Source organism: Megalobrama amblycephala, linkage group LG22 (assembly GCF_018812025.1).
Source record: "Megalobrama amblycephala isolate DHTTF-2021 linkage group LG22, ASM1881202v1, whole genome shotgun sequence".
Classification (NCBI taxonomy): Eukaryota; Metazoa; Chordata; class Actinopteri; order Cypriniformes; family Xenocyprididae; genus Megalobrama; species Megalobrama amblycephala.
This window is the reverse complement of record NC_063065.1, coordinates 24,730,475-24,754,437: the sequence shown is the minus strand read 5'-3', so window position 1 is coordinate 24,754,437 and position 23,963 is coordinate 24,730,475. Positions and strand designations below refer to the sequence as shown.

The 23,963-nt window shown below is 35.6% G+C and overlaps 1 protein-coding gene across 1 annotated transcript in view; it reads right to left on the bottom strand.

The window, feature by feature from the left end:
• Positions 1-23,963, bottom strand: part of myo3a (myosin IIIA) — a 128,362-nt gene that overhangs the window by 19,397 nt on the left and 85,002 nt on the right. The window contains 13 exon segments of the mRNA XM_048174702.1: positions 1,103-1,308; positions 1,398-1,478; positions 1,639-1,710; positions 6,228-6,313; positions 9,971-10,100; positions 10,462-10,550; positions 11,113-11,212; positions 11,214-11,267; positions 15,873-16,020; positions 16,773-16,983; positions 19,739-19,865; positions 23,106-23,220; positions 23,320-23,418. Coding sequence (XP_048030659.1) covers positions 1,103-1,308; positions 1,398-1,478; positions 1,639-1,710; positions 6,228-6,313; positions 9,971-10,100; positions 10,462-10,550; positions 11,113-11,212; positions 11,214-11,267; positions 15,873-16,020; positions 16,773-16,983; positions 19,739-19,865; positions 23,106-23,220; positions 23,320-23,418 — 1,518 coding nt within the window.

Below are 23,963 nucleotides of genomic sequence, written 5' to 3'. Positions count from 1 at the left end.
CCAGTTCTTTATCTCCTTAGCCCAGGTAAGATGCTTCTGACGTTGTTTCTGTTTCAGAAGTGGCTTGGTAGTCCTTTTCCTGAAGATGTCTGAGTGTGGTGACTCTTGATGCGCTGACTCCGGCTTCATTTGACTCATTGTGAAGCTCTCCCAAGTGTTTGAATCGGCTTTACTTGACAGTATTCTCAAGCTTGTGGTCATCCCTGTTGCTTGTGCACCTTTGCCTACCCAATTTCTTCCTTCCAGTCAACTTTGCATTTAATATGCTTTGATATTTCACTCTGTAAACAGCCACCCCATTCAGTAATGACCATCTGTGACTTACTCTCTTTGTGGAGGGTGTCAATGATTGTCTCATGGACCATTGCCAAGTCAGCAGTCTTCCCCATTAGTGTGGTTTCAAAGAACAAGAGATATCTGGAATTTATACTGTAGGGATGTTTATTTAATGAAAATCAAAGGTAAATATTCTAATATTTTGAGATACTGGATTTTGGACTTTCATTAGCTGTACGCTCTAATCAACAAATTAAAAAAAAAAAAAAAAACTTTTGAAATGTTTTACTTTACATCTAGGTAATCTAGAATATATGAAAGTTTCATTTTTTAAAAATAATTTACAATAAAAAAAATGAACTTTTTCACGATATTCTAATTATATGACCAGCACCTGTATATGCATTTCCACAGACGAAAAGGTGAAGCTCCTTGTCTTTGAAACTTATTTGTCATATATTTGATCAACTTTTGGCTGTTGCATCAAAGCCAGATTGTGATGGCATAATGGATTCTGAATTAAAATAGATTGGATGTTAAAATAAAAACTAAGATTGAAGATCATGATGGGTTTCATAATTGGTTTTGTGCAATGAAAAAGTTCCATGGATGTTCAGTTTCTTCATGGAACCATCAATGTCAATAAAGAGCCTTTATTTATAAGAATGTAGTAATATTACGTCACTGTTCAGTTCTCAAGTCAGTGGAAACACAGCCTGGTTATCAAGTCCCTTGGCAGAGGTATTGACTCCAGCACCAACACAGACACCATTTAGGTGGAAAAGAGGTCTATGCAAAATTGATATTGTTGGATCATCTGTCTGACCTCTCAATGAAATTGTTGAAGAGAATGCGGTGAGAGTAACCCTGTCTGCGGATCTTGGCCGTCTCTAGGATTCCAGTGTAGCGCAGTTGGATCAGAACCTTCTCCCTGTCGAACTTGTGGGCTTGACGATCATTATTGGGTTTTATGCAGCGCACAAAGTGAGGCTGGCCTGCCACCATCTTTGATAACAGGTCCATTAGAGAATACTGCAAAGTACATTGAAAAAAAGCAAGATTGTGAACAAGAGTGTGACCATTTTATTGGTTCTCATCATTATAGTCTTCAAAAGTCTTACTCTGAAGTAAGAGGCTACAGTTTGTGTCTTCATGTTGGTGGTCTCTCTGGGGTGATGTGTGCTGTCCCCTGTGCTCTCCGCCTGTACAAACACAAAATATTCAGCATGCTGATCATGAAAATCTACAGAAGAGATAATGGGTCTTTTTGTAAACATAAAAGGGGTCTTTTTATAAACATAAATCTGTTTATAATAAATTATTGCGTGTTGCTTCTTGGAGAAAAGTTATTCAACAAATCACCATGTGTACAGTGTCAACGGGCAAGGCAAGCATTGTTTTGTCATGGGTGGGAGTTAATTTCCGAGAGGAAGACTGAAAAAGAAATGCATAAAGATTGTGATAAGACAGTCTGATTTGAATCCAGGAAAGTATATAAAATTATTTGTTAAAAATTAATAATATACATGAAATTAACTACATGAATCAATTTGCAAAGCAATCTAACAAGCATTAATTTAGGGGGAACTTATGCCAATCATCAGTAAGACCAAATTTCTTCTCTAAAACCGGCCATGAATTTTTCACCAGGCTATATTATCAAGGTGTTTTCGAATACTGAACACAAAGCAGAATCACACACTGACACAGGTGCTTTTATTTTACGTGGGCTAAAATGGATGAAATCTTTCATGTGAAATTTTCTAAAGACAGCATGCTTAAATATGCAAATGAATGGTAATGTATGCAGGTCTTCATCAAAGACATCATTTCAATATGTTTAAAACCCTCACTCATTTCAGAGTATAACCTGAATGAGAGCTCTAAGTAGCTCAAATGTTCTCTTAATAATTCTCTTAGGAATAATGACCTTAATGCTAAAAAATACAATTTGGAACACAAGTAGATGTTTTTTAAAAAACACACAACTGCACAGAAAAAATTCACAATTCTCCTTATTCCACAGGGACACTCAATTCTAATGCCAATTATATGAACTAATCAAGCTGCAAATGAGTCAATCTACAAATGCATTAGCTATTAGACAGCTGGTAGGGTAATGTGACATGAGAAGATACTCTTTCATTCTCACAGACATGTCGTTTTCAAGAAATGGTGTCTCAACTAAATTTTATTTGTTCAATGTTCGATTCTCATAAAATAAGTCTACTAACTGTAAAAAAAACGTTGCTCTCAGATTTAATCAAAAATGTCTTAATTTGTGTTCTGAAGATGAACGAAGGTCTTACAGGTGTAGGAACGACATGAGGGTGAGTAATTTAAGTATCCCTATTATGGATTTTTGAAAATTACCTTTCATGGAGTGTGTAACATAGCTCTAAGTGAATGAAAACATCCTGCGAAGTTTTAAATCTGAAAGTGCACCATATATAAAGTATAAAGTCTCTCAAAAGTAATTAGTCAATTAAACGAGTCGTTTGTAAAACTTATCCCAAGCCGTTTCGTTGTGACGTCAAAACGAAACATTATCATTTTGCCTGCCCAATTATTGCGCGTGCAGACACCAGGGAAAACTTGAAACCGCTGTTTCCGTGAAGAATTCGTCAGTGGTTCATCAGTGGGTATCTTTACATCTTTACCACAGCAATATAGCCCAAACCTTGTGCTGTGCTCCCGTCACTTTACTGACGACTGCTTCTTCAACCTAAATGCGTTCAATGAAGGATTCGCAAGCCGGTTGTTATTGAAGTCAGTACCCAGTTTATTTGGACCAGCTTCTTCCTCCTCCGAATTACAATCTGTATGTATGATTAATAATAGTTGCTGTTATGTTCTCTGTAGCATGCACAATATGTATTTAGTTATGTGTGTTGTGTACGCTTCGCGCAGGTTGTAGGTCTCTTAGCTAACAAGCTAACAGCAATATGTGTTCGCTCGCAATTGTCTAGAAATGTGTTACATGTTTGTCGTTGTCATTACTTGGAGTTATGATAAAGAATAGAGCAATACGTTGGTGTACAACTGCAGTGCTTTATCAATACGTTTCTGTGTTGGTCTAACGCATAGGGGAGAGCGGGGCACAATCTAATGCTTTTTGACTTTCTCAATTTGTGTAAATCTACTTAGGGTTCAGAGAATTTCTTTTGTTCCATATTAATTTCACACGTGTCTGGTACAAATATGTGGCTTTGTTTCATTAATATGTGGCTTTGTTTCATTAATACAGCATATACTTTATTTACCCCAAAAGAAGGGAAGTGAAATATGACAACATGCCCCACAGGTGGGGCACATTGTAACATGTGATGGGGCACGTTGTAACATGACCATATGACAACTAAAAATGTTATCTGATTTAATTAAAAAAATATACATGACAAACTAAAATATTTTGTCAATAAAAGACAATAATAATTTTTTCATATAAAATAATGGCATTTTTTTAGAAATTCAAATTTAAATAATTTTGTGGTTTGACAGTGAACACTCTCACAGAACACGAGATAAATAGACGAGCCAGTACAAATGCTGTAAATTTCTTGAAATAATATTTTCTGGTTCAGGTTCTTCCTCTCACTCTTTATTCATATTTTTTCCATGGTTTCTCAAAAGAAATTCATTAAAGTTAAATATGCCAGTTGTATCGTAACTGTATAGAAAAGCATAGTTCTAGTAGCGGGGCACATTGAAACACAGTGTTACAACGAACCTGATCTGTGAAACTGGAATTTAAACCTGGTTAGTGTCTTCTGATAGTTAGTGAAGCATTAAAGAACTATCTAAACTGCTAAATACCAGATTGGAGTTTAAAATAATATCAGATTTGTCTAATTTTAAATAAACACAAAAAATATAGATGAAAAATTTGCTTAAGTAAGAAATTTACTTTTGCTATTGTTCAGTGATATCTTCCAAAGATGTATGAATTTTGGCGCATTTTTTTCTCTATATATTGTCAAGATGGCAACTAGTAAATATGCTAAGTTTCTTCATGCTAGCACGTGTGGAAGTATTTAAACCATGTGTGTTACAACAAACCCTGCATTAGTTTGTGCCCCGCATTCCCCTATACCATGACTGCTTGTGTGTTTACCACCGAGCTGTGGGCTAGCTTCACTAACATAAACGCGAAACAACTTATTTCCTCTCTGAGTCTTTATTTTTAGAACAGAGCGGAGCACCATCATTATTATAAAACAATGTAAGTGATGCAAGCACTGTATACTGTACTCCGTGTTAATCAGCAGAAGTCATCTGACCAATCACCGCAGATTAGCGTCACGCAAACGAGAGGTTTGGAAAAATTAATTGTTGAGCGAATCGTTTGGAGTCATTGAGCAAATAAGGTAAAAATGAAAGTGTTTTTTGACCTTGCATGCTTGTAAACCTGTTGTTGGGGATTCCCAAAACAAAAATAGGAACCTTTCAAATGCCATGAATAGGGACACTTTAAAGGTAGAATTTTCATTTTTGGGTGAACTAACCTTTTAATATTTATTGCATTATTTTAGTGTTGTGTGTTACCCTGATGGTGTTTATTCTTTGTGTGTATGACCCTTTGCACTTTCTATATATGAGTATTGGCTATGTTTTATTGACAGACCACTTACAGTGAACTTGATTCTTGTGTTTTGTTTTATTTTACCACTTGTATTATTGGTTTCAGTTAATTTTAAAGGTGCCCAAGAATGCTTTTTCACAAGATGTAATATAAGTCTAAAGTGTCCCCTGAATGTGTCTGTGAAGTTTCAGCTCAAAATACCCCATAGATTTTTTTAAAGTATTTTTTTTAACTGCCTATTTTGGGGCATCATTAACTATGCACTGATTTTTTCAGCGCGCCGCCCCTTTAATTCGCGTGCCTTTCATAATGTTGGGAACATGGGCTGGCATATGCAAATATTGGGGTGTACACCCCGACTGTTACATAACAGTCGGTGTTATGTTGAGATCCGTGTGTTTTCCGGAAGTCTTTTAAACAAGTGAGATTTACATAAGAAAGAGAAAGCAATGGAGTTTGAAACTCAATGTATGTCTTTTCCATGTACTCTTATTCAACTATGCCAAGGTAAATTAAAATTTTGAATCTAGGGCACCTTTAAGGTTGAATGATTCCTGGTACTTTGGGTCTGAATTTTTTTTTCTTGAAAGTTCAGAACTATTTCAAATTAAACAACAAAAAACGTCTCAGGTTATGACTATAACCATAGTTCCCTGAGAGAGGGAACGAGACACTGCGTCCCGAAGGGAGCGCTATGGGAACGCCCCCTTCGGGACGCAGTGCGAGTTCCCTCGAAAGGGAACGTCTCAGGTTATGACTATAACCATAGTTCCCTGAGAGAGGGAACGAGACACTGTGTCCCGAAGGGGGCGTTCCCATAGCGCTCCCTTAGGGACGCAGTGCGAGTTCCCTCGAAAGGGAAACACCATTTCCTGAGAAAGACCCACATGTACACAAACAGAACACCAAAAACAGTGAGCACAGTGTCGGCTGGCAAAAGGCACATTTCCTTTAAGAGCACTTCTCTACTGTACAGCACAAATACTACAGGATCATTACCTCACTGAATGATACAGAACTGAACAACATAAGACCCTCCAACTTTAGATAGAAGACATTATAGAAAGGAGGAGTGGGAATTTCATTGATGGAAAAGTAGAAGAGATGGAGAGAAAAAATAGAGTGGGAAAGAAAATTAGTGAAAGTGAAAGCACTGGAGCTCCTATAAAATAAAACAGCACAACCTTGATCATATTACATATGAACATCCAAATTGACATATCAATAGCTATTCAGGTTTCAGCAAGTTATTGTTGCTCATATCACTTCCATGAAATTTGCTAATCAAAACAGGTCATTTACATATGGAAGTCTTAAAGGCACAGTGGCAATAAGAGAACAGAGCAGAAAAGAGGGCTAAACAAGGTACCTTGGCAAAGTTAATGGTGCGCTGTGATTGTTGCGTGCCCATACGAGCAGAGCCCATAGCCTTGCCTTTAGTGTGAGCCAGGTTACCTGCACAAAGAGAAAGGTCAGGGGAAATAATATCACACACATTAGTAATCTGCTGTTGATACTTTATTAGATAAGTCAAATGTTGTTCAAAGATAATCTACCATTTATTTCACGGTTAACCATTTCAAGGGCACTGAGATGTATGGTCTTCAGAGGTCAGTGCTGTGACAGATAAATAAGCTTCACAATGGTCAAGTAGCTAACAAAAGACATATGAATGAAGTCTAGGTTTCAAATCCCAGCAGACTTCCTGGAAACAATCCCGAGTGAATCTCACTTGGACGTAATCGACTGTGTCAGTCAGACGAACCTCCATTCATCACATTAGATCACATGGGAGTGAGCACATTTTCCTTTTCTAGGGAGAGTGCTACATACATTCGTTCAGACCAATAGATCAACATCCCTGTTTAATGTTTCAGACAGGATGGTGTTTGTACTGACATTTCCAGTCCGTGTGATTGTGGTGTGACCTATAATGCAGTGTAATCTAATAGAATGTGACTATACTGACCATTGGGCCTGCTCATGCAAGCTATGCTTAAATCAAGGCTAGTATTGCTTTCTCTAGTGGATCATGTTAAGGGAGCACCACCTGTTAGAAGAATATTTTGGTTTAAACACAATTTAAGGGACCTGGTTTCACAGACAGGGCTTAGATTAAGACAGGAGGAGGCCTTAGTTAAATTAGGACATTTAAGTAGCTTTTATAAAAGTGCTTTAGAAAAAAAAAACATTACTGGTGTGCATCTTGAGACAAAACAATCGGCACTGACATAGGCTGAAGATATGTCAGTGCAAGTAGCTTTTAGTTATGACAGCTTCAAACATACATTTTAATATGGAACTAGGCTTTAAAGGGTTAGTTCACCCAAAAATGAAAATTATGTCATTAATTACTCACCCTCATGTCATTCTACACCTGTAAAGACTTTCGTTCATCTTCGGAACACAAATTAAGGTATTTTTGATCAAATCCTGATGGCTCAGTGAGACCTGCATTGATAGGCAAAATAATTAACACTTTCAGCGCCTAGAAAGCTACTAAAGACATATTTAAAACAGTAGTCTTTAGTCTTTAGTAGCTTTCTAGGCATTAAAAGTGTTAATTATCTTGCTGTCATTGCAGACCTCACTGAGCCATCAGATTTTATGAAAAAGATCTTAATTTGTGTTCTGAAGATGAACGAAGGTCTTACAGGTGTGGAATGACGTGAGTAATTAATGACAGAATTTTCACTTTTGGGTGAACTATCACTTTAAAGCCTTGTTCGTGAAACTGGGCAAAGATAACAGAATCTGTGTCATGTTGTTAGCAACCGTGTCACTGGTCCATCAGTCTAAAGGACAAGTGTGTGTGCTTACAATGAAAGACTTTGGGGCATATTGACTGGAGGGTTTAAAAGCACAAATGTACAGCTTGTATTTTCATTAAAGCACTAATTTAAATTATTTCCAACCAATAAAAGTATTGTTCATGCTGTAAAATTGTCTATATTGTCTTTTGAAGATGCACTACTTTTATATGTGGATGAACTTTAGATTATGTGGCATTTGCTCCATTTTCTGGATTCTGTATTTTATGATTTAGTACAAATTTATCATCAAAACTGGAGTCTAATTAAATTAATTCATAAAACTAACAATTTAATCAATCTTTTAAAACGTAATGAAATAAAAATTGACACAGTTGCTAGAAGAAATTATAAACTGTATATTGGTATAATGGTTGTATATAATATTCTTTAAAGGTGCCATCGAACGTTTTTTTTACAAGATGTAATATAAGTCTAAGGTGTCCCCTGAATGTGTCTGTGAAGTTGCAGCTCAAAATACCCCATAGATTTTTTTTAATTCACTTTTTTAACTGCCTATTTTAAGGCATAATTAGAAATGCTCCGATTCATGCTGCGGCCCGTTTAAATCGCACGCTCTCCGCCCCCTCCGGAGCTCTCGACTCTATCACTGCATAAAAAAAGTTCACACAGCTAATATAACCCTCAAAATGGATCTTTACAAAGTGTTCGTCATGCAGCATGTCTAATCGCATAAGTATTTATTTTGATATTTACATTGATTCTGAATGAGTTTGAGGCTATGATCTGTGGCTAACGGCTAATGCTACACTGTTGGAGAGATTTATAAAGAATGAAGTTGTGTTTATGCATTATACAGACTGCAAGTGTTTAAAAATGAAAATAGCAACGGCTCTCTTGTCTCCATGAATACAGTAAGAAAAGATGGTAACTTTAACCACATTTAACAGTACATTAGCAACATGCTAACGAAACATTTAGAAAGACAATTTACAAATATCACTAAAAATATTATGTAATCATGGATCATGTCAGTTATTATCGCACCATCTGCCATTTTTTGCTATTGTTCTTGCTTGCTTACCTAGTCTGATGATGAATCAGCTGTGCACAGATCCAGACGTTAATACTGGCTGCCCTTGTGTAATGCCTTGAACATGGGCTGGCATATGCAAATATTGGGGGCGTACATATTAATGATCAAAACTGTTACGTAACAGTCGGTGTTATGTTGAGATTCGCCTGTTCTTCGGAGGTCTTTTAAACAAATGAGATTTATATAAGAAGGAGGAAACAATGGAGTTTGAGACTCACTGTATGTCATTTCCATGTAACTGAACTCTTGTTATTCAACTATGCCAAGGTAAATTCAATTTTCAATTCGATGGCACCTTTAAAATAATAATAATAATACTCACATTAAATTAACATTAAATTAATACTAATTTAATGTTTTAATATAATATAATTACTACTACTACTACTACTACTACTTTTTAAAAAAGTCAAATTTTACAATAAATAGTAGTAACATATATTTCTGTTTCAATGATTAAAGTTAAAGTTTTATTTTGGTGGGCTTGTAGTGAAGACCTTTGAGTTTCAGTATGTATTTGCCAATAGCTTTTATCAAATGAAATGGTGAAATATTTGTGAAGTGATTCTCAGAGCAGCTCTGAAGATGAAGTTCATGTGGTGTGTCTCATATATTGAGACAACAGATGCCAAAAAACACCAAAAGATTTGCACATGCTTGAGTATAAAAACTGTGCCACTCATTCACACAGAGATATGTAGAACATGAGAGCTACATATATAAAAATTACTTTAAAAGTTTATGACCATTATTTTCGAATTTAGTTTTCTGATAAATATCTATCCTGTATATAAACGTATTGTCCAACCCTAATCTAGGATTTCACGTGAGTTAGGGCCTCAGTTTATTTTGCCAATGAAGAGTATTCACACTGCAGGACTCAAAAGTCATGGAAACTGGTGGATGTACTCAAAGCAACAAAATGTCCCCATCTGCTTTGTTCTTTGGCAGCACAATGGAAAAATGAGTCCTTGAACGAGGCAATTACACAATGATAGCACTGACTGACACATTATTAGAGGTCAGTGTTTAGAAAATCTATCTCACACAGACAGGGCGAATTAAACATACACATATGCACACACCTAAAGCTTGCATGTCTGGATGAATGTGTGTGTATTTGTGGGATCCCTATCAACATGAAAGAATAATATATGTATACAAAAGGACAAAAACTGAAGCATCTAAACAGCAGATGAACCAAAGGCTTTAAATGTTTCAACAGAGTAAAAAGTCAAAGCAAACCTGTTTTAGTGAGCGGGTGAGTCACCAGTTTACGGATCAGTTCATTTTCTGACGACCTCAGCAGAAGAACAATATCAGCAGGCAGAGCATCTCTGTTCTTAGCCAGGAAGCCGCTGGCATTATAGATCACCTAATCACATGAGAAACAAGATGTGTTTACATCCAACAGACTATTATCTTGACAGATGAACTTGGCTTAAAGAGATGAAAATTTACATTTTGTCATCATTCACGCACATACATAAAATAAGATATTTTAAGAAATGTCTTAGTGTTTTTTATCCATACAATGGAGGTCAAAGGCACAAACTGTTTTGCTACCAACAGAAGAAAGAAAGCCATACAGTCGTGGAATGGCTAAATGATAATAGAATTTTTATTTTTGGGTCAACTTTCCCTTTAATTCTCCTTCATATCTCTGTTTCTATAGTACTGTACATCTAAAAAAAAAAAGCTTAAATAAATATTGATCAAATATAAAACATTTCTACCTTGCCTGCATAGTGATGGATTCCAAAGCCCAGATCAACTCTCTTTGGTCTCCAGAAGTTTTTGGATTTTAAGTTGTCCTCAAATTTCTCTGATTAAACAAAAGACGCATTTATTACAATAAATTCATTCACTCATTCACCCATTAATTTGTTTCATTAGCTCATTAATTTATTCATTCATTTAACTGTTCATTGATCCACTCATTCATCTCGCTCACTCATTCATACATTTGCTCGTTCACTGACCCGAATCAAACTCTCATTCATTACTTCATCCTTCATCCATTCATGATATCATGAATACATTCATCCATCTGTTTTATTCAGTATACAGTAAATGAATAAAGCTAGGTCATAGAAAACCAGCTAGGTGTCTAGTCTTGGCATGTTGAATTATTGATCTGTCACTCAAAGACTCCATTGAGAGAGTCCTCAAGAGAACTTAGCATGCCAGTAAATGTTTGATGACAGCCTCTCCCTTGTTCTTGTGGGTCTGACCAATATGTCTGAGAATGTGTGTTTTTGTGTGTGTGACAGAGAGAGAGAGAGAAAGAGAGAGTGAGCAAGAGTGTAAGTGTCCCTGGTCATAAGCCACCAGGTTTACACAAATAAAGCTATAAGCTCTATGATGTTTTAGGGAGGGGAACTTGCCGACGAGGGTCTGGTCAGTTGCCTGAGGAAAGCGACTCTCCTCGTCCAGTAGCGATAACATGCCCATGGGCTTCTGAAGGAACAGGTCCAGCAGCGGTCTGGTTGTCTTCATATTCGATCACTCGAGCATCCACATCTTCATTCAGATACTCATCCTGCAGAGAAACCACATTATTTGATGAACTTTTTGAGGTTACTGGATGCAAATCTCTGAACCATCTGCATAGTTTTGTTTGGGACACTTAGAAGAGATGCTAGATGCTGTTCTGTTGAGCTTTCTATTCATCAAAGAATCCTGAAAAACAGTTATGATGGTTTCCACAAAAATATAAAGCAGCACAACTGTTTTCAACATTGATAATAATACGTAGTACATGTTTCTTGAGCAGAAAATCGGATGGATGGATAGGATGGATAGATAGATATAGAGTTTATAGAACTCGATTGAATGCTGTTAACTGAGCGCACAGCTGTACACACCCGAATCGCGCACACAGAGAAAGGCGTATTTCAGATAGTGTGCGAACACGAATTGCTTCCTCTTGCTTCCTTGCGCTTGAACGGATACATACACAAAATTATGTTAAAATACCCATCTCCCCAAGTATTCTCGTAAATACAGTCAGTTATGTCTTAAGTGAATGTAAACAGTTAAGAAAGAAATTGGATGTGTATCATTATATTGGATCCTTACATTAGGTCTTAAAATGATGGTAGCCTATAAATACCTGCTGCTGTCTGTAAAGTCGTTGTTTTTGTTATTTTTGGACCAAAATGTATTTTCGATGCTTCAAAAAATTCTAACTAACCCACTGATGTCACATGGACTACTTTGATGATGTTTTTATTACCTTTCTGGACAATGGACAGTATACCGTACATACATTTTTAATGGAGGGACAGAAAGCTCTCGGACTAAATCTAAAATATCTTAAACTGTGTTCCAAAGATGAACGGAGGTCTTACGGGTTTGGAATGACATGAGGGTGAGTCATTAATGACAGAATTTTCATTTTTGGGTGAACTAACCCTTTAAGTAATAAATGAAAAGTTAGTTACATCCCCCCACCATTTTTTAAAAAAAATTTCTGATCTGAAAAATTATCCGATCCGTGACTCAAAAACCATAAGATGATCCGAACCATGAGTTTAGTGATCTGTTGCACCACTAATAGACAGATAAATGCAGTTTAACAGACTTCTTTCAAAAAGAAGTTTTCAGTATTTCAGCTTTCAGTATTTATGTCTTTTGGATAGAAAAAAAATCTGAACACACACAATTTTAAGAACATTTCTTCATCCGGTCCAGATGACACTGTGGTTTCTTTAATTTCTCACCCCCAAAACAACACCAAAAAAATAAATAAATAAATAAATAAAAAGTGTGATTGACTTTGCATGTCAATCAGGTGGTCTTTTCCTGTATAAGTGAGCAGTTCTTGGCCAGAATATGCTGAAAATGGACAAGACCTCATGCTGATAGTCAAAATTCTGGTCATGTGAGACTAATTTTACATGAAATGTCAGAAGAAAACTCTTTATTATCAAACAATGCATTCATATATTGAAATGTCTTGTTTGATTACACTATGTCTCTGAATGTGATGTTTTCTGTGATCTTTACACTCGATACTGTTGTTTTGCACCTGAATTTCTCCTTGGGGAAAGTATATCTGTTCATCTATCCACAAATATTTGTAAGCTCCCAACAACACTGCTGAACTCTGCTGGCTAATGCCTGGAGCTCCATAACCTCCTAAATCTGAGCAACATGTTATGTCAGGCAATTCCTGCCGCTACATGATGACTTCCTGTGAGCAAAACACTCAACCCAAAGAGCAAATGATTTGGCTGTCTTGTCTCTAGACTGCCATGTTGATAAATAACAATACACACATGGACCAAAATTATTCACTGGCGAAACGCATCAACACACATACAGAAGCTTGTCCAAGAAATCTAATCTCTGGTGTGGATTAGAGCTTTTAGCCGTGGGTAAAGTCATCCAGTGAACAGGGAACAACCTCATTTTTTGGGACAGTAAGACTGCTGCTGACATACAAGCCTCAGGGATTCAAAAACAACAGCGATTCAAAGCAAAGGGCACACAAAAATAATAGAAAACACGCTCTACGGTGTTTACTTGAGGCTACATACTCCTGAGTGCTCTGAGTAAAAATATAAATACGGAGAACACACATCAACAAATAGGTTATGAATAGATTATACAGGTGATGCTCACATTTCACTCAAAAATTAATGAAAACAAAATATTTTAAGCATATAGACCATTTTAATTTGCATTTTGATATTATTTTTATTATTTTAATGACAATTAAGCACTCTTTCCCCAAATTCTCATTGTGATCAAAATATCATTCTCATACATTATTATTTGGGGTTGGAAAAGGGCTGGATCTATTTGCAAACAGCATCTTTTTTTTTTTTAACCACAATAGTAATGATGAGATCTGACAACTAAAGAGACAAACACAGGGCTGTAAATACACTAATCAAGGAAACGAGACACAGGTGCAGGGAATGAGTCAAACAATAGGTGCGTCCCAATTCGCGTACTTATGCACTATTCTATGACTTTTTTAAGTATAAATAGTGCGAGTAGTGCGTTCACACTGAAAATTCCAAAAAGAAAAAGTACACTTTAAATACCCGGATGATGCACTAAATTAACGGAAAAAACGAAGTGTGGAATGTTGGGCACTTCGTGCACTCAACTGTCGCAGCTTTAATTACGTAGTGGAGGGGAAGGGAGGATCAGACTTTGTTAAATGACAAAATAACCTTACAATTCACCTACAATAACCTACAATTCAATAACCTACAATTCACGCACTACATGGATGAGTGCATAGTGCACAAGTACATAGTGTATAAGTGTATAGTGTATAGAGTGTCATTTGGGACGCAACTAATAATTTACCATAGTAACACAAGCTAACCTATAGAAAACAGAATGGGAAAACAGTGCAAAAACCAAATTCAAAGTGAAACTAAAACAGATTCTAATTCAGATCACCTGTAATATAAGATTCCTGTAGTGCTTCTAATTTAAGCTGATTAAAATGATTAATTGGTTTGAGTAGGACAAACTTAAATTAAACAAATGAGTTCAGTCAAATTAACTTTTATGAGTTTTACTCACTTTCTTTTTCTTTCAAGTTCACAGAACTGATATATTTCAAGTGATCTTAACTGTTTCATTGTTATTTCTTTTAATTTAGACGAAGTTAAGAGTTTAACTGAAACTGGATAGGGATTTCTATTTCCCAGGAAAGAAAGGGAGAGTAAATGCTAAAATTAAGTGTTATATAATGTTTTTGTGCAAGATTAATGTTAAGTGGGAGATTTAGTAGTGATTAATGTTTTGTTATGCTAAATTAGAAGAGTTTCTGTTAATGTGGGTTTTTGGAGAATTACCATCATGGTATCAAGTGGTGCACGCAGCTTGGTTTAAGAGCAGGTACGTTAGATGCTTCATATTGTTGTACTCATTCAGCAAGTGTTATACCATGCTATTGTTAACATGTTAGCAAATTAGCAAGTTAGCATGTTCTGAATTACCTTGTTATAGCTAGCTAATTTTACACTAATAAAAATATTTACATTGGGGTTACATGATAAATTTAAGTTAAATGTATGAGTGTACTCAAACATTTCAAGTTAAAAACAATTACAATGTATGAGTAGTAAAAAAAGTTAAGTTAAAAAAAAAACAAACAAACAAAAAAATCAGTTCTGCTTACTTAAACTTTGAATTTCCTAACTTAAAAAATTTGAGGCAACTGATTGTCTCAAATCTTTTGAGTTTTGCCAACTTATTCGGCAAAGTGTAATTTAAGTTTTTACCATGTACATTAAAGATTATCTAAAAATAATCTAAAAGCACATTTTCCCCCAAATTCTCATTAGTATAATATAAAATAAACATTCCCATTTTTTTAAAATGTTTTTGTTATTTAAAAGTATTTATATTTTTGTAGTGGTATGTTTTACAGCCTTTTAATTAATACTTGTTTAAATTAAAAAAATAATAATTGTTATTATAGTATGTATAGTACTGTATTACAGTAATAAGAATCCATGAAAATCTATAAGAATCATCACTGATAAAAAATATAATTACAAATAATAATAATAATCTATTCAAAAGTAAAATAGGAAATAACTGTATATTTTTGTAGTGGAATGTTTTATTCTGATATTTTTAAGAATAAAAATATTATAGTATGTTTTCATTATATATGACCTAGGCATTTCTTTATGTTTTTGTGAAGATTTACCCACATAAATACCAATGAATTATGCCATCAAACCACAGATATGTGAACTTCACACTCACACATTTACATAAAGCAGCATTTGCTGTCCGCTTATAGAAACACCAGCAAAGTCAGCGTAAACCTGACGTAAACCTTGTTTCAGATGATTTATGAAGGCACTAATGTGGGTTAGTCTCAAACGTTTAGAGGCACCAAATCACTTTCCCCCCAAGGCTACAGTCAGTCTAGTCAGTCTGGGGAATTGCCACGCTTGTCTGCGTAAAAAGAAAACTGAATATTCTGCTCCCCTTCCCTCCCTCTCTCACAGCACTGTGAAACGATAAATGATGAGGTGTTATCACCATTTAGATGGAAATAAGGTTATGCTGAGGAAGAGAAATAAAAATGTTCCCAAAAGGCATAAAAGCTCACAAACTATTCAGGATTGGATGAGATGACTTTATCAGAGTCAGGATGTACCTGCTCCCAGGCGAAGATGTGCTGGTTAAAGTAGAATTGGATCTGCTCATTGGCGATGTTGATGCAGAGCTGTTCAAAAGAGTTCCTCTTAAAGTTTTCAAAGCCGAAGATGTCCAGGATGCCGATGTTCAGACCCTTGCCTTCCTCTCTGGAGAGAAATACAAGGATAGAATTAGGACACTTTTTATATAGAATTTTAAAAATGCTAATATTAAATAGCTGTCATTATTTCTTTTCAGCATTCAAATAGCATCTAACAACTATTTACACTTACTGCAAAGAAAATACTGCTATTTTCACAGAGTAAATAGCATCTATTGTTATTTACACTTCAGCCTCTGCCAATTCTTTCTAGTATTTGGTCAATTAGGAGACTTTTTATATAGGAAGCTTTTTTCCGCCTCAGAATAATAAAAAAAAAAGATAATTGCGCAATTCTGACTTTTTTTCTCAAAATTGAGTGAATATTAAGTCACAATTGCAAGATATAAAGTCAGAATTGTGGAATTACAAAGTCAGAATTATGAGTTATAAAGTCAGAATTGCAGTATATAGTCACAATTGAGAGATATAAAGTCAGAATTACAAGATATAAACTCACAATTCTGACTTTATAACACACAATTAGTTTATATAACGCAATTCTGACTTTATAACTCACTATTGTGAGTTTATATCATGCAATTCTGAGAAAAAAAAGTCAGCATTGTGAGAAAAAGTCTCAATTACCTTTTGTTATTTTGATTCAGTGGGAGAAACAAGCTTTCATAGTTGTATCTATCCTTGTATTGAATGATCAATTTGATGCAAATGTTTATATTGAGATTTTAGATTTTTGATTGCAAACATTGAAATCTTGGCAAATCCAAGCACAGTTTAGGCACGCTCTCTTTCTCTCACCCTGACTGGTTGTCCGGTTTCAGGAGAGAGTTGATGCGGTTGACGATCCAGCTGAACAGGCGTCCATAGAGGGCTTTGCCCATGGCGTCCCGCACCTCAGTGGCCTTCTCCACTGTGTTTGACCTGACAATGGTTTCGCCCCGTGTGACCACACAGTGAGAGGTCAGGGCTTCCTGTAGCTCATCCGCACGGATACACAGCAGTGAAGCAGCTGCACATACAAACATAACAATGTGATTAAATTTAGGAGTACAAAAAGTAAGTACTACACTGGTGATTATAAAGTACATACTTTCAGTACATGTGACAAGCCAGTACACCAGTTTTGGGACATGCTACGCATCTCATGAAATGCATACGCTGCAAAATTGTATCCCACAAACCAGAGGTTATTATATAGTTAAAAAAGAAAAAAAAAAAAACTTTCATTATTTGAAAGACAATAAAAAATTATTTTATCTCATTTTAGTTGCCAACATGTCTTATTTTCATTTTGTTTAACTTGATGCACTAAGATAACTAAAACTCAAATAAAAAAAAAAAAAAAAAATATACAGACATTTTAAAAATAACAAAAAAAAATGACACACAAGAAATGTTAAAATGAAAACAGAAATAAAAAGTAAAAACTAATTCAATAATATTAATAAAAACTATAATAGTGTCTCAGAAAAACTCATTTCTTTTACATTCTGTTAGCTTTAGCATTTAGCCAAATTAATTACCATAAAACTAATTCGAAAAGCCCTTTGCTAGGCTAATACTGTATATTTTTTATACTATTGTAATATTTATTAATATTTTGAATTAACTTTTATTTTTATATTTTCAGATTTAATTTTACTTTAAGTAATTTTAGTACTTCAAAATCAACTTATTTCAGTTAGTTGCCAAGTTTAGGTTTTTCATCTAAATAGCCTATATTTTATTTTATTTAAGTTTTATTTCAAAATTTCAAAAAACATTTTTAATAGTTTTAGTTTTAGTTATCACTCGATTTGGGACACATTAATCAAGGTTGGTGAACGTCAGTCCTGGAAAGCCTCAGTCCTGCAGTTTTGCTTCAACCCTAATCAAACACACCTGAACAAGCTAATAAAGGTCTGAAGGGTGACTAGGAACAGAGATTGTATATAATAGGGAGATAAGAGGGTCTGTTACCACTGGAGAAAGCGTAACAGCTAACTCAATCACGTGCGGCACCTCTCAGCCTATCGTGTAATGGCAGTGACGTCAGTCGCAACATTCCCTAGGCTGCTTTCTCTTAAAAAAATACATTTTTATCAAGCTAAAATCTACATATAGTTCCCAACGAAAGTATTGTTTAGTGTAAAACATGTTGAAGATTAGCAAACAGACTGTCCATTAATTAAATGATTAGCTATTTCCCCACAAAAGCTGTTTAATCAGCCTCTCATCCATTGACTTCCATTCAAAAAACGGCCTCTGGTCTCCTTCCCTGCGTACCGCCGGGGCGGGGCATTAGCATTAGCTGTTACGCTTTTTTGGCTAAACCTTGCAGGCTTGCCTTTAAGTGGCTTTGCTAGGAAGCTACAGGCAGGTGAGTTTTTATCAGGGTTGGAGCTGAACTGTGCCTTGGCTCTCCAGGACCAGGAGGGTAACCACTCTTGCACTAATCCTACACAGATATTCTATATAGCAGTGTTTATCAACTGGTGGGGAGACCGTTTTGAGTGGGTCGCGGAGTGTGCAGTCAAAGAAACAACAACAAATGTAATTCTATGTTTTTCTGATGTGAGACTTTTATTTTGAAAGACGTGTGGGAAAGGCTAATTTTACACTGTTGCCACTGGTTGTTTTTTGCATGCAGGTATGAGCAGTTTCCAGACTTTAGGGTATTTTTACCATCCTAACTGTTGTTTCCATAACCCCAAAATGCCACTTTATTTTCACTTTGTGATATTTTGTATATTTTTAAATGACTGTGGTGGCTCATATCAATTTACCAACTTTTTTGTACTAACAAAAACTAGTTTGGGACTGCTATTTAATAGCGGTATTTTGTACTGTTTATTCTTCAGTATTAGTTGTATTCTTACAATTTATATGTATGTTAAGTAACGTAGGATGGTACTTGTGTGTGTGTCAACCGTTTTTGTGTAATAAATGTGCTTGGTTTTTAAAAAGCAAATTTATTATAATTTTTAAAGGCTAATGATACACATACACACATACACACACAATTTTTTTTAAATTCTTTTAGTAATTATTTCAAATTCCTAATAAAATCGGGTCACGGATTAATGACCATGGGAAAATGTGGGAACCACTGCTATATAGTATAAATGGTGTGTGACTGGAGCCGCATCCCAAATTACATACTTGTAATAATCATTAATTGTGCACTTCACTAGTTATGATATACTTTTAGGTTCAAATATTTAAAACTGCTGTCTCATACCATACACAATTTTGATTTCCCTGCAACAGAAATGGCGAATCATCACAAACCCACAAACCCCTTCCCAACTGTAGCACAAGGGGTTAAATTATCTAGACACTTTAGGGTGGGTGAAATTATCTAGACACTTTAGGAAATCAACCCAGTATAATTTGAGATGCACTAACCCTGCAATACCATACTATTTACTACCCATGATGACTTAAACAAACAAAATTCCCCTTGAACTAGTCAAATGTGGTTTGCTGGTTTAAGTTGAATAAACTGGTCTGGATAAGCTGGGCAAAAGTGCCCTTAAACCCTCTAAAACTATTAAGTCAGTTAAGAGCAATAAACCACCTTAGGCTTGTTTTGGGTTTTTTTTTTTTTTCAGGAGGGATGCAAATAGGGATTTACCCAGTATTTTTTGTGGCTCTTCAGAATTATATAAACACACAATGCCCATGAACGATTATATAACTGTGCTCAGGCTCAGATCAAGAGGTTGTGTTGTACAGAGAGAAAGGTCAGCCTTGAAAAAACTGGAATGTGTGTTAATTCTTACCACTCTCTAGCACTGCCATGTTGGAAATGTTGCTTTTGTCCGTCTGATGTTCAGAAGCCACTGATGTGAACTCGACATCACCTGCATTTAGGATCCCAGCTAAGATACTGTACACGCTTCCGAGCTCCTGATGAAATTATGACATACAAATGCACCGCCGTTGGTCATATTAATGAATAAATAAAATGTATTAATTTAAAAGTACCACAGAAGAGACATCAAGCATAAATAACATGATTTATTACAGGACATCACAACTAATAACATCTGCATTTAAGCATCCTGACCCAGAGGAATGAATATGCTGCGTATTTCTGCAAATGTAGCATAGCAGATAATATAAAGTGGCACATTGCCATGTCTGTCTATTCGATTATGTGGATTCCCTTAAGAATACCGTGTTTAGTAATGTCACAGCAGTCAAAGTCATGTCAGTCAAATGCCTGTGATTACTTCTATCTCCCTCGAGAAATGGAAACTTAAACTGACATTACAGAGATAGAATAAGCTTCCTATAGAAAACATTCACATTTCATAACTCAGATGTTGGACTGGTTATGAAATATTCCATTAAAGAGCCATTAACCAATGGTTAAAGATAAGATAAACAAACATTGTGAAAGATAACTTTAAAAACTGGAGAAGATATTGTTGAATAAAGTCGTTATTTTTGTTTTGTTTTTGCGCACAAAAAGTATTCTTGTCATTTCATAAAATTAAAGGTGCCCTAGAACCATTTTTTACAAGATGTAATATAAGTCTAAGGTGTCCCTTGAATGTGTCTGTGTTTCAGCTCAAAATACCCCATTGATTTTTTTTAATACGTTTTTTTAACTGCCTATTTTGGGACATCATTAACTATGCACCGATTCAGGCTGCGGCTCCTTTAAATCGCGCGCTCCCTACCCCCCCAGCTCTCGACTATAATACAGTGCACTTACAAAGTTCACACAGCTAATATAACCCTCAAATGGATCTTTACAAGATGTTCGTCATGCATACTGCATGCATGCGTCGGATCATGTGAGTATAGTATTTATTTGGATGTTTACATTTGATTCTGAATGAGTTTGATGGTGCTTCGTGGCTAAAGCACTGTTGGAGAGATTTATAAAGAATGAAGATGTGTTTATGCATTATACAGACTGCAAGTGTTTAAAAATGAAAATAGCGACGGCTCTCTTGTCTCCGCGAATACAGTAATAAACTATGGTAACTTTAACCACATTTAACAGTATATTAGCAACATGCTAACGAAACATTTAGAAAGACAATTTACAAATATCACTAAAAATATCATGTAATCATGGATCATGTCAGTTATTATCGCTCCATCTGCCATTTTTCGCTATTGTTCTTGTTTGCTTACCTAGTCTGATGATTCAGCTGTGCACATCCAGACGTCCTGCCCTTGTGTAATGCCTTGAACATGAGCTGGCATATGCAAATATGGGGGTCATACATATTAATGATCCCGAATGTTATGTAACAGTCGGTGTTATGTTGAGATTCGCCTGTTCTTCGGAGGTCTTTTAAACAAATGAGATTTACATAAGAAGGAGGAAACAATGGTTTTTGATACTCACTGTATGTCATTTCCATGTACTGAACTCTTGTTATTCAACTATGCCAAGGTAAATTCAATTTTTGATTCTAGGGCACCTTTAAAGGTCCCGTTCTTCGTGATCCCATGTTTCAAACTTTAGTTAGTGTGTAATGTTGTTGTTAGAGTATAAATAAAATCTGTAAAATTTTAAAGCTCAAAGTTCAATGCCAAGCGAGATATTTTATTTAACAGAAGTCGCCTACATCGAACGGCCAGTTTGGACTACATCCCTCTACTTCCTTCTTTAATGACGTCACTAAAACAGTTTTTTGACTAACCTCCGCCCACAGGAATACACAAGAGTTGCGTTTGTAGAGTGTGTTTGTCGCCATGTCGTCGAAACGCTGTTATTTTCATCCCGCAGTCCAATCATCGGGTCTGATTCCGGCTCAAATTGATAGGGTAAAATTAAAGACATGTTTACAATAACACTGAGCGCGTGCATCTCCACGTTATGGTAAGAGGCGTGACTTTTCCAGGCAAGATGCGCTAAACTGCTGTCGAATCACAACACAGGAACCGCTGGCCCAATCAGAACTCGTTACGTATTTCTGAAGGAGGGACTTCATAGAACAAGGAAGTCATCAGCCCGTTTTTATGACAGTGGAAACAGCGGTATACAGATAAGTAAATTATGTGAAAAATACTGTGTTTTTTTACACGCGAAACATGAACACATGTTATATTGCAAACTATAAACACAATCAAAGCTTCAAAAAACCACGAAAAACGGGACCTTTAAGGTCGAACCACTGCAGTCATGTTGACGGTTTTAATGATGTCTTTAGTTTGGCCCTTGAAAGTGTTGATTATATTGCTGTCTATGGACGAGTCATATACCTCTCGGATTTCATAAAAAATATCTTAATTTGTGTTCCGAAGATGAACAAAGGTCTTATGGGTGTGGAACGACATGAGGGTGAGTAATTAATGACAGAATTTTTGTTTTGTGGTGAACTAACCCTTTAAGTTTATTCTAATATATACAAATATATATGATACATCTAAGGATGTATGCCAGTGGACGGTTACTGCTGAGCTTTTGCAGTGAATTCTGTTTTCATTGTGTAGTTCTTCACAAGAATTCAGCTGCTTACATCATTTCTTCTTTGTAGCTTCTAAAATATACTTTCGCTTAACAACCTCATGTGGTTACATTTCTGTATAAAGAAAATTAATTGGGTTTTTACTTCCATAACCCGACTGTTGTGCTCTGTTGTGATAGTTTCATGATCTTGGGATATCTTATTTCACTGATAAGCTTGAATGTGGCCTTTCAGACAAAATGGGCCCTGGCAATGTATTCCAGCATGCATCATTGATTCGCTTGATGCTAATTGTGGAGACTGATGGCATTAGAGCACTGGGTCACAACTTCTACATAACCCTCCACATAGGCCATCATCAGTGTTCAGAGCACTGGGCCTGAATGGACAGACAGGCTGTTCTCATGGTCCCTGCACATCAGCGTTCCTCCTACCTATTACCCTTCATTATTTAGTAATGCACTAAATGATGTACCTTATGTAGTTAATGTACCTTCTCCAAAAGAAGCAACATTTGCAATTTAGTTCAACAACAGTCAGTGCTGTCGCCTCCAATTTAAGAATTCTAATGTTCTAAATGACACATGGTATTGAAATGACAGTACAAAAATAAAGGTTCTTTGCAGCAAAGAACACTTATTAAAAATGTCACTACTAGTATTCTTGAACCCTTATTTTTTATATCGTAAGCACTTCATGTGATAGGTTTGTGTACCTCTAGGGTGAAGCCAATGACTTTGAAGCACTGCTCCACAGTCTCAAACTGCTCCTTGTAGAAGGCATTGCCCACAATGTCAGGCACTAATTTAACATTCTCATTGTGGAGATACCTGGAATTGAGAAAAACAAAGAGTACAAAATAGAAAAGAGGATGTCAAAGAGGATAGAGATAAAAACAGCAGGCTGTTATCAGGTGTTCAAGAACTTACTTTGGAGTTTTGCTGTCTGACAGCTTGTAGTGGCCGAGTTTCTTCCTCTCTGCCAGACCGGCATAGATATAGTAGAAGATGTGAAAGTTACGCTCCCCTCTAATAAAAAGAATGCTTGGTTATAGGATGGATTTTAGCATCTCAGCAATTGAGTAAAATTACTGGTGGTAAACAATGTCAAGTAAACAGAGGAAAGTAAATACTTTTTATATATTATATTATATATATATATATATATATATATATATACACACACACACAAATATTGTAGTCTTGACTGCATTCATCAAGCTCAACCATCCACCATTCAAACATGTTACCAAAATTATTGTAAGAAAAAAAAAGCACATTCTCCCGAAGCACGAGCACACTAAAAACCTGTTAAACAGCGTGTGAGTACTAAACTAAGTTCTCTTTTATATCTTATTGTGCTTAAACAAATGTTTTCCTTTAAAATCCTTATATTTTGGGGTTCAAATGTCCCCACATACATACACACACACACACACACACACACACACACACACACACACATATATACATATATATATATATATTACTGTATTTAGTATGTTTATATAATCATGTTTATATAAGTATGTTTATATAATCAGTCAAAAAAATTGTTGAAAAATATTATTAAT